The sequence below is a fragment of the Fringilla coelebs genome, assembly GCF_963513975.1.
Source record: "Fringilla coelebs genome assembly, chromosome: 1".
NCBI lineage: Eukaryota > Metazoa > Chordata > Aves > Passeriformes > Fringillidae > Fringilla > Fringilla coelebs.
The window spans coordinates 119,662,603-119,675,248 of NC_140028.1; the positions used below are offsets into that span (position 1 = coordinate 119,662,603).

At 46.3% G+C, this 12,646-nt stretch overlaps 1 protein-coding gene across 1 annotated transcript; it reads left to right on the forward strand.

The window, feature by feature from the left end:
* Positions 1-1,658: 1,658 nt before the first annotated feature.
* On the forward strand, positions 1,659-4,075 carry HOXA11 (homeobox A11; the record flags this gene model as incomplete). Its single annotated transcript, XM_084221943.1, has 2 exons — positions 1,659-2,344; positions 3,843-4,075. The coding sequence occupies exons 1-2, from the start codon at positions 1,684-1,686 to the stop codon at positions 4,073-4,075; spliced, it is 894 nt and encodes a 297-aa protein (XP_084078069.1). The 5' UTR covers positions 1,659-1,683.
* Between the last annotated feature and the right edge of the window lie 8,571 nt (positions 4,076-12,646).

The window sequence follows — 12,646 nt, forward strand, 5'->3', positions numbered from 1 at the left end:
CCGAGGATCTCCAGAATTTAGTAGAGAACTTTCTCCGGATATATAAATACTTCCACAGCACTGCAGAGGAAGAGGGGGGGAAAATCCAAATATTATTTCCCTAACATTTTCGTTTCCCTTCCACTAGCCTCCCAAGTCCACGGGGGCATGGATCTTGAACTACGACTGATTTCCTAAGAGTACCGACTTCACAATAGCCGTTTGCCACCCTCTTTTTCTATTTTGATAAAATCCAGCCGGAACACACATATTTCTTTTCTGAAATCGAGCATCAGAAGAGCAAAAAAATACTTTTTCCGAGAGCTTAGGGATGTCCGTGCCTCAAAAGGTGCTGTATTCTTTGGCGTATTTCTGTGTTTTCTTTGGCTCCGCTCATTCGGAGGGGTGTGCATTTTTATTGGCAGAAAAGTACTTTTTCGTCTCTGCCCTGTACAATCCGCTTTCTATATCATCCCTTTCATGCAACAATAGTAAAAGTTTAACCAGGTTTTTAAAATAGGTCTCCCTGGGTGTCAGCCTTCAGCGACGACACAAAGCTAAAAGGAAAGTATCTCGGTACGGCGAGTTTGTTCCTACGGGTTAACAGTATGTCAAATAATTTTAACTAGGCTTCTGGCAATTAAACTCGGAATATTTGTCAGGCTGGGGTAGCCCAATATCCGCTGGTTTTCCAAGCATTTAGTCGCAGAGTTGAGGCGGAGAGATCAGTAAACAGTCTTTAGCTCCGTGGTCTGCACTTTAGAGGGTTTGCTGGCTTTCTGGCGTTGCGACTGAGGCAAGGGATGATTTGGAGAGGGTGAGGAAGGAAAACCTGCGTCCCGGGGACCCGACATTGTTAACTACCTCCAGTAAAGCTTGGCTGAAGCCGCGCGGGGTATTTGAGGTTAATATGTAAGTAAGGGAAGGAAGACACTAAGCGCTTCGGAAGTGAACATGAATGCAAGCATGTAATCTATTCACCATGAAAATCAGTAAAGACTTGACCCTGGCACATTCTTCCTAGTAAGGTTTCCAGAAAAACCCTGAAAAGTGAGGGCTTTTTTTTTTTTTTTTTTTTTTTTAGGGGGGAGGAGGGAAAGCTCAAACCGATCCTAAAAAAAAAAAAAAAAAAAAAGAGAGAGAAAAAAAGAAGGAAAAAAAAAAAAGACGTTTTCTTCAGGAGCGTTTTCCTCCTCCTCGTAAGCAGCTTTCCGCAAGAAAGCGTGCGTGCATCTCTACTACGGTGCCCTCCTTCTCGGAGCCTGCCAGCGAGCCGCCGAACGCCCCAGCAAGCCCACAAACAAACAGAAAGGTCTCACCTAACCCTGGGGGGAATTGATAAGCCTCTCTGCTCCAGAGCCAGAGGGTGCCAGGGACCGGGCGGCTAAGTCTGGGGCAGTGGCAGGGCGGCTGTGTGTCCCCCTGGGCTCCCCCCGGGCCAACCTGCGCTCGGCTCGCCCCTGGGCGCTGGCGACGAGCTGTTGCTTTCCCCCGCGACGGCCACAAAGGGAGCGGGGCCCGGGCCCGCCGCTCGTCAATGTCAACGTCGGGCCACGTGACCGCACCTCCCTGCCGCCGCCGGGAGAGCTCTCCACGTCAGCCTACGTCTCCCCATCTCTTACTTCACGGATCCGCTTCAAAGGGGCAGCTGCGTTAGAGAATCATGTTAAGCTCAGCTAATGCGGAGAAGCCGAGGTAGCCCTAATGATGGATTTTGATGAGCGTGTTCCTTGTTCCTCTAACATGTATTTGCCAAGTTGTACTTACTACGTCTCGGGTCCTGATTTTTCCAGCCTCCCTTCTTTTTTGCCCCAAACCCCGTCTTCTCGCCCTATGACATACTCCTACTCCTCCAACCTACCCCAGGTCCAACCTGTGAGAGAAGTTACCTTCAGGGAATATGCCATTGATCCCTCCAGTAAATGGCACCCCAGGAACAATCTGCCCCACTGCTACTCCGCAGAGGAGATCATGCACAGAGACTGCCTGCCTGCCACCAACACTGCTAGCATGGGCGAGATGTTCGGCAAAAACACAGCTAACGTCTACCACCCCAGCACCAACGTCTCCTCCAATTTCTATAGCACGGTGGGCAGGAACGGGGTCCTGCCCCAGGCTTTCGACCAATTTTTCGAGACGGCTTATGGCACGGCGGAAAACCTGGCCTCGGCGGACTACCCGGTAGACAAGAGTGGCGAGAAGGCGCCCGCGGCCGCCGGGGCGGCGGCGGCAACTTCAAGTTCGGAGGGCGGCTGCGGCAGGGCGGCGGCGACGGCGGCGGAGAAGGAGAGGAGGAGGCGGCCGGAGAGCAGCAGCAGCCCCGAGTCATCTTCCGGCAACAATGAGGAGAAATCCGGCAGTTCCAGTACGTATAAAGGCAGCGCCGGAGCGCTTTTAGGAAAGGCAGCTTGAAATCTAGCGCACCGCCGCTGTTAAATTTTTATATGCTGTTTTATAAGCATATAAGGTTTATGAAGGGCCTTTAGATTTCCCCCAACAAAACTTTGTTATAAAAGGCAAGATCACGTGTTTAGTGCTGAAATTGGCCGTGAAATACCCACCGGGCAATGGATGCCTAATTTTTTTTTTTTTCCTTTTTCTTCTCCTTTTTTTTCTTTTTTCTGCTTAAAAAAAAAAAAAAAAAAAAACACAAAACAGTTCCGTGGTCAGCTCTTGAAAATATAATAACGTTAGTTCTGTGCCTGTAAATTCGGCAAAAAAGGAGATCCTGACTCCTTTGATATCAATGTAATCCAGTGATTTTATAAAAGCCATGTGTTGCACCAGAAGTCTAGTTAGGAGCTGAATTCAAAGCCCTCGCCGTTTTAACGATTGCGCTAGAATAGCGTTTAACAGATAAAGTAGCCGCCTGAACTGTAGCAATATATTAAAAGAAGCAAATTAACCTAAAGCTGGCCTTTTTGTCTAAAGGAAGCCATTTTACTAAGGCACTGTGGCAATTACGTGTTGCCTTCTGTCCAACAGTTTGTTACTTACAATTGTTATTCAATCTGTCAAAGTCTGATTTTTTTATGTGGGCTTTTTAAAAGGCAAAGCTAGTATACGGCCGGGGAAAAAAATACCTCGACAATGAACTGTACCAGAAAAGGAAGTTTTTAAAGGCATAGCAGCTATGTTTAATGTAAAGAGCTCCTGAACCTTGAAACCTTTTATATTCTGCTTAATGAACTTTAAAACCGTAATGGCTAATCGAGAGGAGAATACCTCGATGCGGTGGAGAACGCGCTTGAAAATAGCCGGCTAGGGGGAGAAGGAGACGCCTCAGCCTTGGGCTCAGGGGTTTTCCTCTGCTCGGGACGCAGGGACGGGATTAGGCCGGGGAAGGAGGGCGAGATCCAAGCGGGTAGGGGCTCGGGGAGGGCTGGGCGCGGGCCCCCCCGCCCGCTGCAGCGCTGCCCGCTGCGGGCAGCCAGGTGATGGCTGCTCCCTGGGCAGCTCCGCGTGCGGGGTGGCGCCCGGCGGAGCAGCCTACAAAGGCTTTCCTCCGGCTCGTGAAATCCGCAAGAACCCCCCGCCACCGCTCTTTCCTCCAGCTGCCCTCCCCGCGGAGGAAGCGAGGCCGGATCCTCGCGTCTCGGCGGGGGTTTCGCCCTGCACGCTGCCCGGGGCCGCGGCGCTGCAGGGGCCGGGGTGTGCCGGCGGGTCCCGGGCCCGGCCGCACGCACCCGCCAAGGCGGAGGGCTGGCGCCAAGCCCCAGACGCACCAACTCCGACCCCGGAGAGGGCAAAACGCGTCGTTTCCACGTTAACGTGCTTTCCCTGAGAGTACCCCCGTCCCTTCTCAGCCCCCGCCGCCGGCCACGGCCGGGTCTCAAATGTTTCTGCCTTTTTTCGCTCCACAGGTGGACAACGTACGCGTAAAAAGAGATGCCCATACACCAAATACCAGATTAGAGAGTTAGAAAGGGAATTCTTCTTCAGTGTCTACATAAACAAAGAGAAACGCCTCCAGCTCTCCCGAATGCTCAATCTGACCGACCGTCAAGTCAAAATATGGTTTCAGAACAGAAGAATGAAAGAAAAAAAAATTAACAGGGACCGATTACAATATTACTCAGCTAATCCACTACTTTAAAACTCATAGCGTTTTTCAAGACGAGATTAAATTCAGATTTCGCCCTTGACAAGGTCAAGCCACGGGGTTACGTGGAGGAAGGAGGTGTGTATCTGACGGGACTAGAAGAAGCTAAGGTTTTACACGCATGTAAACCTACTCTGGAACTGCGATGTTGATTTTTTTATATATATATTTACATATCAACTGGAATCGATTTGATTTTGACACACATGGGATCCATTTCTAAACGTGCACGTCACCTCTGAGTGCAAAATCCATACCTCTTACCTTTCCAGGCACTGCGGCTCACCCTGCCACCGCTTTCGGCAGGCACGGGCGGGGACGGTCCTTCTCCATCCCCGGACTCGCCCATCCTCGGCCCTTTCTCGCCCCTGCGCTGCTGTGGAACAGCTGTCTGGAGATTGCCAGGTCGGGCTCACCCAACCAGGACCACTGCAGAATATAAACTCTGAGATATAATCTTTTGTTCTTCCTTATGAAAATATCTGGGTTAGAGGCAGTGTTCCATTGCTCATGGGTTGGAAATAGGAATTGAAGGACGGACACACGCACATACACACACACACACACACATGCATAACTAAAGAAAGGGGGGGATGTCATGTCCACACCTTCCTGGGGCCAACCGCGAGTAGTTGTAATATGGATGTAGTGATGGTTATAGTAGTGTTTCCCTTGGGGGTGTGGGATGGGATGGGGGCGAGGGGAAAAAAGACCGAAATGAAAAAATTAATTATTTACTTTTAAAAATCAGGTATAAATTCGCCATATGTCGTAAAGAAACAATCACTAAAAATAAAATTAGAAAAATTTAATTAGCTCTTGTTTTATTTATGACGACAGACTATGCGTTGCCATCTTTTTGGAGACAAATCATACACAAATACTAAAAATAAATCGGCAGAAAAGTGTGAATTTCAGCATTTTAAAAGAAACAACTCCTTAAAGGAAACTAACCTTCTGGCTTCTGGCTCACAAACTTTCTTCAGGAAATACCTGTGGAGAACGACAGTTTAGCAAATACCACACAACACTTAATTGAAACTTGGAGTTGTGCAATGCACTAACATTGGATGATTAAAATAACTCGATTGCATGTTCGTTTAAAGGTGACTGGTGAGGATTTTAAACAGAAGCCAAACAATGTAAATATGGTAATTTTGTTGTTGTCTACTTTAAATGTCATGAGCTCTACTTTGTCGCCCAGTCGACGTATGCAAAGAATGGAGAGTTGTTTGAACTTATTTTAAATATCTATAAATATATATATTTCCCTGCAGGAACCAAAGTGTGAAAAAATGCAATTAAAAAAAAAAAAAAAAGAGGAAAAGAAAGGAAAATATTTAAAATTCTTTATCAGTTTACAAAGGATACCGTGTTCTATCGTTGAGGTAATTTGCTGTCGAGAATATCTGAATGTATATTTCATACAGGAATGGTGTTTTACAAGACTTGTAAATAATAAAAAAAAAACAAAACCATGACCTATTTTGTTCGAATGCCCTTTTTTTCCCCCCCTGGTTGGTTTTTTTTTCAGTGGTGTTTTTTTCGGTTGGTATTTTTTTTTTTTTATTGTTCCTTTGGGGCTAAAGGGTGTGGGATTTCTTTATATGTGCAACAAAGTGGTGATAAGAATGTTTTTGACTAATAAATTTTACCAAATGGATGTAATTTCTTTGTCACAATTCACAAAATGCAATATCTTTATATGACGTCACTGTTTTCAATATGTACCATCTATATGTATATACAGTTTTCTTTTAATATGCGCAAGTATTTGGTTGCATGTATACAGTGGAACAGCGCACAAGGAAAATAAAAGGAAAAAAAAAAGGAAACTTTATATTTTTACTCTGGTGTTACGTTACTACATGTTCTTTTATCCGATGTAACTCTGAGACCCGAAATTCCTCCGAACCTTCTTCGGCCATTTGGGGCGAATTACTTCTTTTGTGAACTTCATCGTTAAACCTTCTACTCTGGAGTTAACAAGTGAACATAGGCTTGTTTGAGCATACTTCCAGCGGGTCACAGGAAAAGGAAAATTAAGTGTGTACATAGCTCGCTACGTGTTAGGCCTTCTCCTTCTCCTGCCAGCACCGGTGGGGCAAGGTCCTGCGCTCCAGGGTTGGATGTGCCATTGCTGTTTGCTCCCCGCCACATGTGCCCAGGAGAAACGCTTGTCGGTAGCATTTGGGACACGTTTTATAAGCTGGCAGCAAAGGGGAGTTTCGAGCCAGCTGATGGATGTGGCCAGAATTTGAGAGCCCTAAGAAAATTGTTGTCTTTGGGGAAAAGAATCCGCATGGCAGTGTGGTGGAAATGGACTGTTTGAAATTGTCCTTGATCTCCAAGGCAGGGAGGGGGGGGACTGAGGCGGGCAGCGGGGGGAGGAGGGCTGGAGGGAGAAAGTTGGAGAGGGCAGGGGGGAGAAAACCCCAAACACCAAACAATAGCTGAGATAGGAATGTGTTTTGAGGAGAGTATTTGCATCTTTAATGTTGACCCTGATCCTAATCAGGAGAAGAAAGTGGATTCTGTTTTTGCATTGTTTACTGGCTTTGAACTTCTGTATTGCTTGGACATCACCCATAACCTTGAGGTGAAGGACTTACTGACTTTGGGCCTTTGTTGACCACCGCCACCCGGCCAGACAACGTTTGCCCAAAGGGAATGTCGAAAAGTGAAGGGGAGAAGAGGGGACTTTGTTTGTTTGTTTGTCTAGTATGCAAGGGGAAATGCCAGTTAAAAGGAGACAGACACATGGATGGACAGACGGTGAGAGAGGGATAGAGGGGTGGATGGAGAGCTGAATGGCAATGAAAGTTAAGCCTACAAGCTTCCTTTCCTGGTTAAAAATTAACTGGTATTCAGAGCCAATCCTAGAGACAGTAAAAACATGGAGTTTCTGTGGTCGGGGTTTGGATTTCCTAGCCCAATAAAATCGCATCCTCTGTGTTGCTGTGACATTGCGGCCATAAAAACTGTCCGTGACTCGTCCGCTCGCCTGTACCAAACGCATCGCTCCAAAGGCAGCGGAGGTTCGCCCAGAGGTTTTTACACCGGGAGGTGAGCCACCATTGCTCTCCGCCGCCGTCTGTCCGTCCCCCCGCCCGCCCGCCGTCCTGCCGCGGGGCCCCGGCGGGCGGGCGGGCGCGCAGACGGACGAACGGACGGACGGACGTCGGCCGCGGTTTAGGGGCTGCTTTGCCACAAGATGGCGATCTTCAGATCAATGTCAAAGCCGCCCGGGGCAAGGGGAGCAGCCCTGCAAAGGGAAAAAAAAAAAAAAAAGAGAAAATCTTGGCCTTTGTTCACTTTGCATCCCTGGAGCCACACGGATAATTATTGCACTTACCGGGCTCCGCTGTACAAAAAGCCGCTCGGGATGCCGGGGGAGGGGGGAGACGTAGGGGCTACTCGGTGGAGTTAAAGCCTCTGGGCTTTGGGTTAGGAAATGCGCGAAGGTAAGTGTTTTATACATCTATCCGGCATGGAGAACGGTGAGGAGTGTGCGGTGACCGGAATGGTACCCTGCGATGTGGGGTGGCCCTTGCCCTGACCGCTGAGCACCGTGGAAAAGAAATGCAGGGAGGGGAAAGGATGCAAAAAGTTGGTGATTAGGATGTGAAATAATATAGAAGGGACTTTCGAAGCTGCAGTTGACCTTTTATTTTCTCTTAGTTTTGGCCAGCCGCGTGGAAAATCCACGTTATCTGGAAATATTTTTTCAGCGTAACTTGTAGCTTTCTTCCACTTATTAAAAAGAAGAAAAAAAAAAAAAAAAAAAGGAGGAAAAAAAAGGAGTGTAGCATTGGAAATATTATGAAACTTGACATTTATGTGTGGAACAGTAGGTGTCTTCAATCAAATAGATCTATGGCAACACAGTCTGCAAATGACAGACAATTCTGACGATCTTATTAGTCTTGAACTATAGTTTAGTTAGGGTCGTTTGGTAACTTTAAAGGGTAGTCTGCTTCCTTGCAGCTGGACACAGATTGTGGTAAACAACTTTGACATACTTATGCTAAAAAACTGTTTATGTGATTGCATATTAAGTCAATGTTCGTGCAAGACCAGATTTAGATTTCAACTTTCTTTCTTTCTTTCTTTCTTTCTTAATCAGCACATGTGCTGTAAACAAACAATAGTCACTCATTCTCGTGTGCTCAGGGCTGCTCTGGATTGTAGCTTTGAAACTCTATCCTCTCTACGAGTACCCCTAACTCCAGGTTACTTTTCATGCCCATAAAATTTTCACATGTTTTTCTTATGTCTCCATTTGAGAAGGGTGGGCGGGAAGGTGGTATTGTATGGAGAAGATACTGGTTTGGCTACATACTTTAATACACGTGTTTCTTAGGGCAGAGTTTAAAATATCTGCCCCAAAAACTAAAAATATGATTTTATCCTTTATCTTCTATGTCTATTATGCCTGTTGCCTGCAGTATTTTTTAAATTGTGGTTCCAGGGGACTGTTGCAAGTGTAGTTAAAAGCACATGCTCAGTCGACAGAGAGCAGTTTCAGATGATTATTGGAACCTATCGATTTCATCAAAGATGCTCCATTAAAAGCTCGGGGATGTTGATCCCTTTTGACTTCCCTCCGCATTGCCAGGACGCATGAAGCCACGTGAGAAGCAGGGAGATTTGAGGGTCCCTTTGCAACATTTCATTTTACACCAGTCAAGTTAAACTCCGCATATTTGATCAAATATTTATTTTTCCCCTTGTTGTTTCCCTGTCCCATTCAATACTTGGCTGAATAAATCAAAGGGACCCCAGCAGCAGTTAAAGCGCCCTCTGGTTACGAATTGTTTACTGACGGCCGCGGTCATAGGATAATATTTTAAAAAAACAAGCTTGTTTCTTACAATAACTGTTTATTATTTCACATTATTTGGGTTTGCATGTTTTGGAGGGAAGAGGGGAAGCCAGCTCAGTGTCTACACTGTGTTTAATTAATCGTGTACTCAACTTCAGCTCACATACCACATCCAAACCCCTGGGAGGCTTTTTCATAAGCTCATTGGGTTTGTGTTTTGTTGTCTATATTTTTTTTTAATTTTTTTTTTTTGTTTGGGTCACAATCTTTTCATTAAATGCTCTGAAATCGAAACTTCTGGCCAACGTGTGTGTCTGACAGCCAAGCTATACCACAACCAAAAAAAAAAAAAAAAAAATCTATATGCATTCAGATCTTCCTTAAAGGGAAGACAGCTACAAAAAAAAGGAGAAAGGCTACAGTTTCAAATGCTTAATAGAGCTGTGCGGCTCATCTCTCGCAATAGAAAGGGTACACTTAAAAGACAGACTTGGGCATGCAGTATTTTCCCCACACATGTATAACCCGATACCGTTGTTGCTTCTGCATGGTGTTTGGGGCTCTCTGGACAATAGAAAGCCCCGTTGTTCTCGTCAGTGCCGGAAAACGGCGAGGAAATAAAGCCCTAATGAATTGGTTTGGGTGTATTTTGTCCTGCCGCACACCAGCATTTGAAACTCGTCAGAATTACTCGCAAAATATGTTCCTAATCCAAATAAGTAAAACGATACATGTATAATATAAAACATAGTTAGGCGAGCAAGCCTCCGGATGGCTGGAATAAAATTAAATCGCAGCCTAATTTTTAACAAGATAATCCGCCAAAACAAGCCAACCTCCCCAGCAGCACCACCAGCGTGAAAGAATTTCTAGTAAAGATAAAATTAGTGGGGCCGTCATTTGTCACCTAACTTGGCACAGACGCTGTTCCTAAACCTCCTGTCTGAAATCCGCCTTCTTTGGAGCAAATCCAAAGGAAAGGAAAAAAAAAGAAAAAGGAAAAAAAGAAAAAAGAGGAATCTGGCACACACACACGTTCCAGGGAGCTGACAGTTCCAATATTAAATAACTATAGTCTGATCGCATTAATTTTTGGAGCTGTATAAAATGTAGTCCACGGCTGTATTCTCAGATAGGCGGCGCATGCACTCCCGCACAGACTGCAAGGCCGTTTACGTTTTCACAAATTGCAGCTTGCCCATGTCTACAAATAAAAGCATATTTTAATTAGCTCGCAAAATGCGTCTCTGGATTAACAGCGCTGATCTTTTGGGTTATACGGGCCAATAATAAAAAGATAAATCATGGTTTAACACGATACGTTTTGAGATTTCCAGTCAGAGTTTGCTTAGGCTGAGCTGTCGGTTTTTATTTATTCCCTTTTTGTTTTTAATTTTAGTTCAACCAATAAAACGGCTTAACGACGCTATTAATGCATCTATTATATTTTTCTTAGATCAATAAAATTTTATTTTGATAGTATTGTCTATGTACGCCATGAATTTAGATTCTCCACGAAAACACCTTCTCGCTGGCTTTGATATTTATCAGAATTTTATTTGCTCGGTTTTATAGACCCTCGGATAGCTTTACTTACAGAAGTAGAATTAAAAAGAAAGTAATTCTCGTCCCCTGGCGTCCACAATATTCTTTAAAATTTCTTTTAAATAGGGGTTAAGTTCCAAGGGACACATTGTTAAGCGCTGGTAACGCAGTAGCTGCACTCAGCGCATGCCAAATTAGCTCAGTTTAGTCAGAATTGACCATTATCTTTTATAGTTACGAATCAAGCGAACATTATTAGTTTTACTTCGCTGGGTTTGATGATGCTGGTTACTATTTGCCTTGGCCTTGTTAGCGATTAAAGAAAGCGGAGATAATGCAGCGCCGAGCTGAGTTCATGATCTAGCCGGGGTCGGTGCCTTGACCATCAAACCGGCTCCGTTTACTGCGGTCAACACAACAGCCCACGGCAGCTCCCGCGGGACCTGACACGGGGGTGGGGTAACCCACTGCTGCAAAACCTAAACGGGAAGGCTAAAGAACACCTTCAAAAAATCTCACCGGCCTCCGTGCCTTTTGTCTGATTCCCCTGCATCAGGTCGCAGAGGGAGGAGAAGCCAACTCGCGTCTCATCGATGCACTCCCAGTCATTTCGGCTGACGAGGACTGCAGAGTACTTTTTATAGTACTTTCCTTCACTTTAATCCCATTTTTAAAAGGGAGCTGCTTATTTTAAAAACAGTTTTGGAATGATTTCAAGCGTTTCTCCTCCATTCCGTATGGCTTTTAGATTTGCAATCCGTTTCTATTTAATTTGGCAAATGGAAAATAAACATACCGCAAGAGCGGACTTCCCCAGAGTAATTTTTATACCTGACTTGTGTAGAGAAATGTATTTGGAAGGCGGCTCTGGGCTCACGTTTCTTTTTATTTAGATCTGTATTTATGAAGCTAAGCCTATTGATAATAGCCTTCCTGTATACCAGCCAATAAACCAGTTCCTTATGTGGTATTAATTTTGTTAGTAATGATATGGCCCTCATAGGAATCTGATAAGGGTTCGTCCATCGCACATTAACACATCCGAAGTTAGTCGGGTTGGGAAATCACAAGCAATGTTACAGGAGGAAATGATGGAAGGAGAAAAACCTCGAAGGGCTTCTATAGGCTGGGAGATCTACCCCTGCCATCGCATCCCACGGGCCGGTCAGAAGGAATTCGCGCTGTGATGCTAGCCCCACCACGCTGGAAAAATCAGGCGCCTTTCCACAGAGATTTTATGGGTGTTTCAAAGTTGTAGCATCCCCTGCCTGCCCTGGTGCTTCCCGGCGGCGCGGAGGGACGCTGGGGAGGCCCCCGCGGGAAGGGACACTGCCCTCCTGCCGCGAGGAGGGATTCCTCCAGGGGAATGTCACGCTGTGGAAAAAAAGCTTTTGCCCGTGGCAGGCAAATATTGCGAGACAAGACCACGTGGGGCTTGACAGATCCGTGGGGCGAGGGGGAAGAAGTGCTCCCTGGGGGTTTCGAAGGCCGAGGGTAGGGGCCGGGGAATTCGGGGCGCCGCGCCTGCTCCGGCACCACCCCGCCCCGCGGGCAGCGGCCCCAGCACCGCCGCCGGTGCTCTCCCGGACACGGCAGCCGGGTGCCCGGCGGCGGCTCTCGGCCGCCCGACCTGCTGGAAGCGGAAACCGGCCGATGGCTGCTTCTCCAGGCGGAGTGAGGGAGAGAGGAGCAAGTGATGCTCCTTAGGGATGGGCAGCGGGAACTAGGCAGCCGCAGGCTCCCCTTGAACTAAAGTGCCCTTGATTCCGCGGGCCAGGCAGTGAGGCGACTTCAAAATGGCATAAGCGAGAGATGATGGAAGTGAAAGCAAGTCATCATTAAGCATTTCATTACGAAATCTATGTGTCTCTCTGCCTGCGTCCCTGCCTGTCTGCTATCTGTCTGCTACCTCCGCCACAATTACATATCGACTGGACTGGGCTGTCTAGTATCTCGGTATTTATCTAGCTACTCTTATTTCTATTATTTAGTACATTGCTTAACGGAGACGATGCTTTTGAAGAGGCGAAAGTGAAAAGACCCAAATGGAGCGGGAGGGAGGGGAGATATAAAAATGATCGTCCAAATATAAACACATCAATAAACACGGTACGCAGCATCCTGCGAGGATCCATTTGAACTGCTCGCGTCTGGATTCTTTCTGTGACATATGTCTGGCTTTATATTTTAAATGG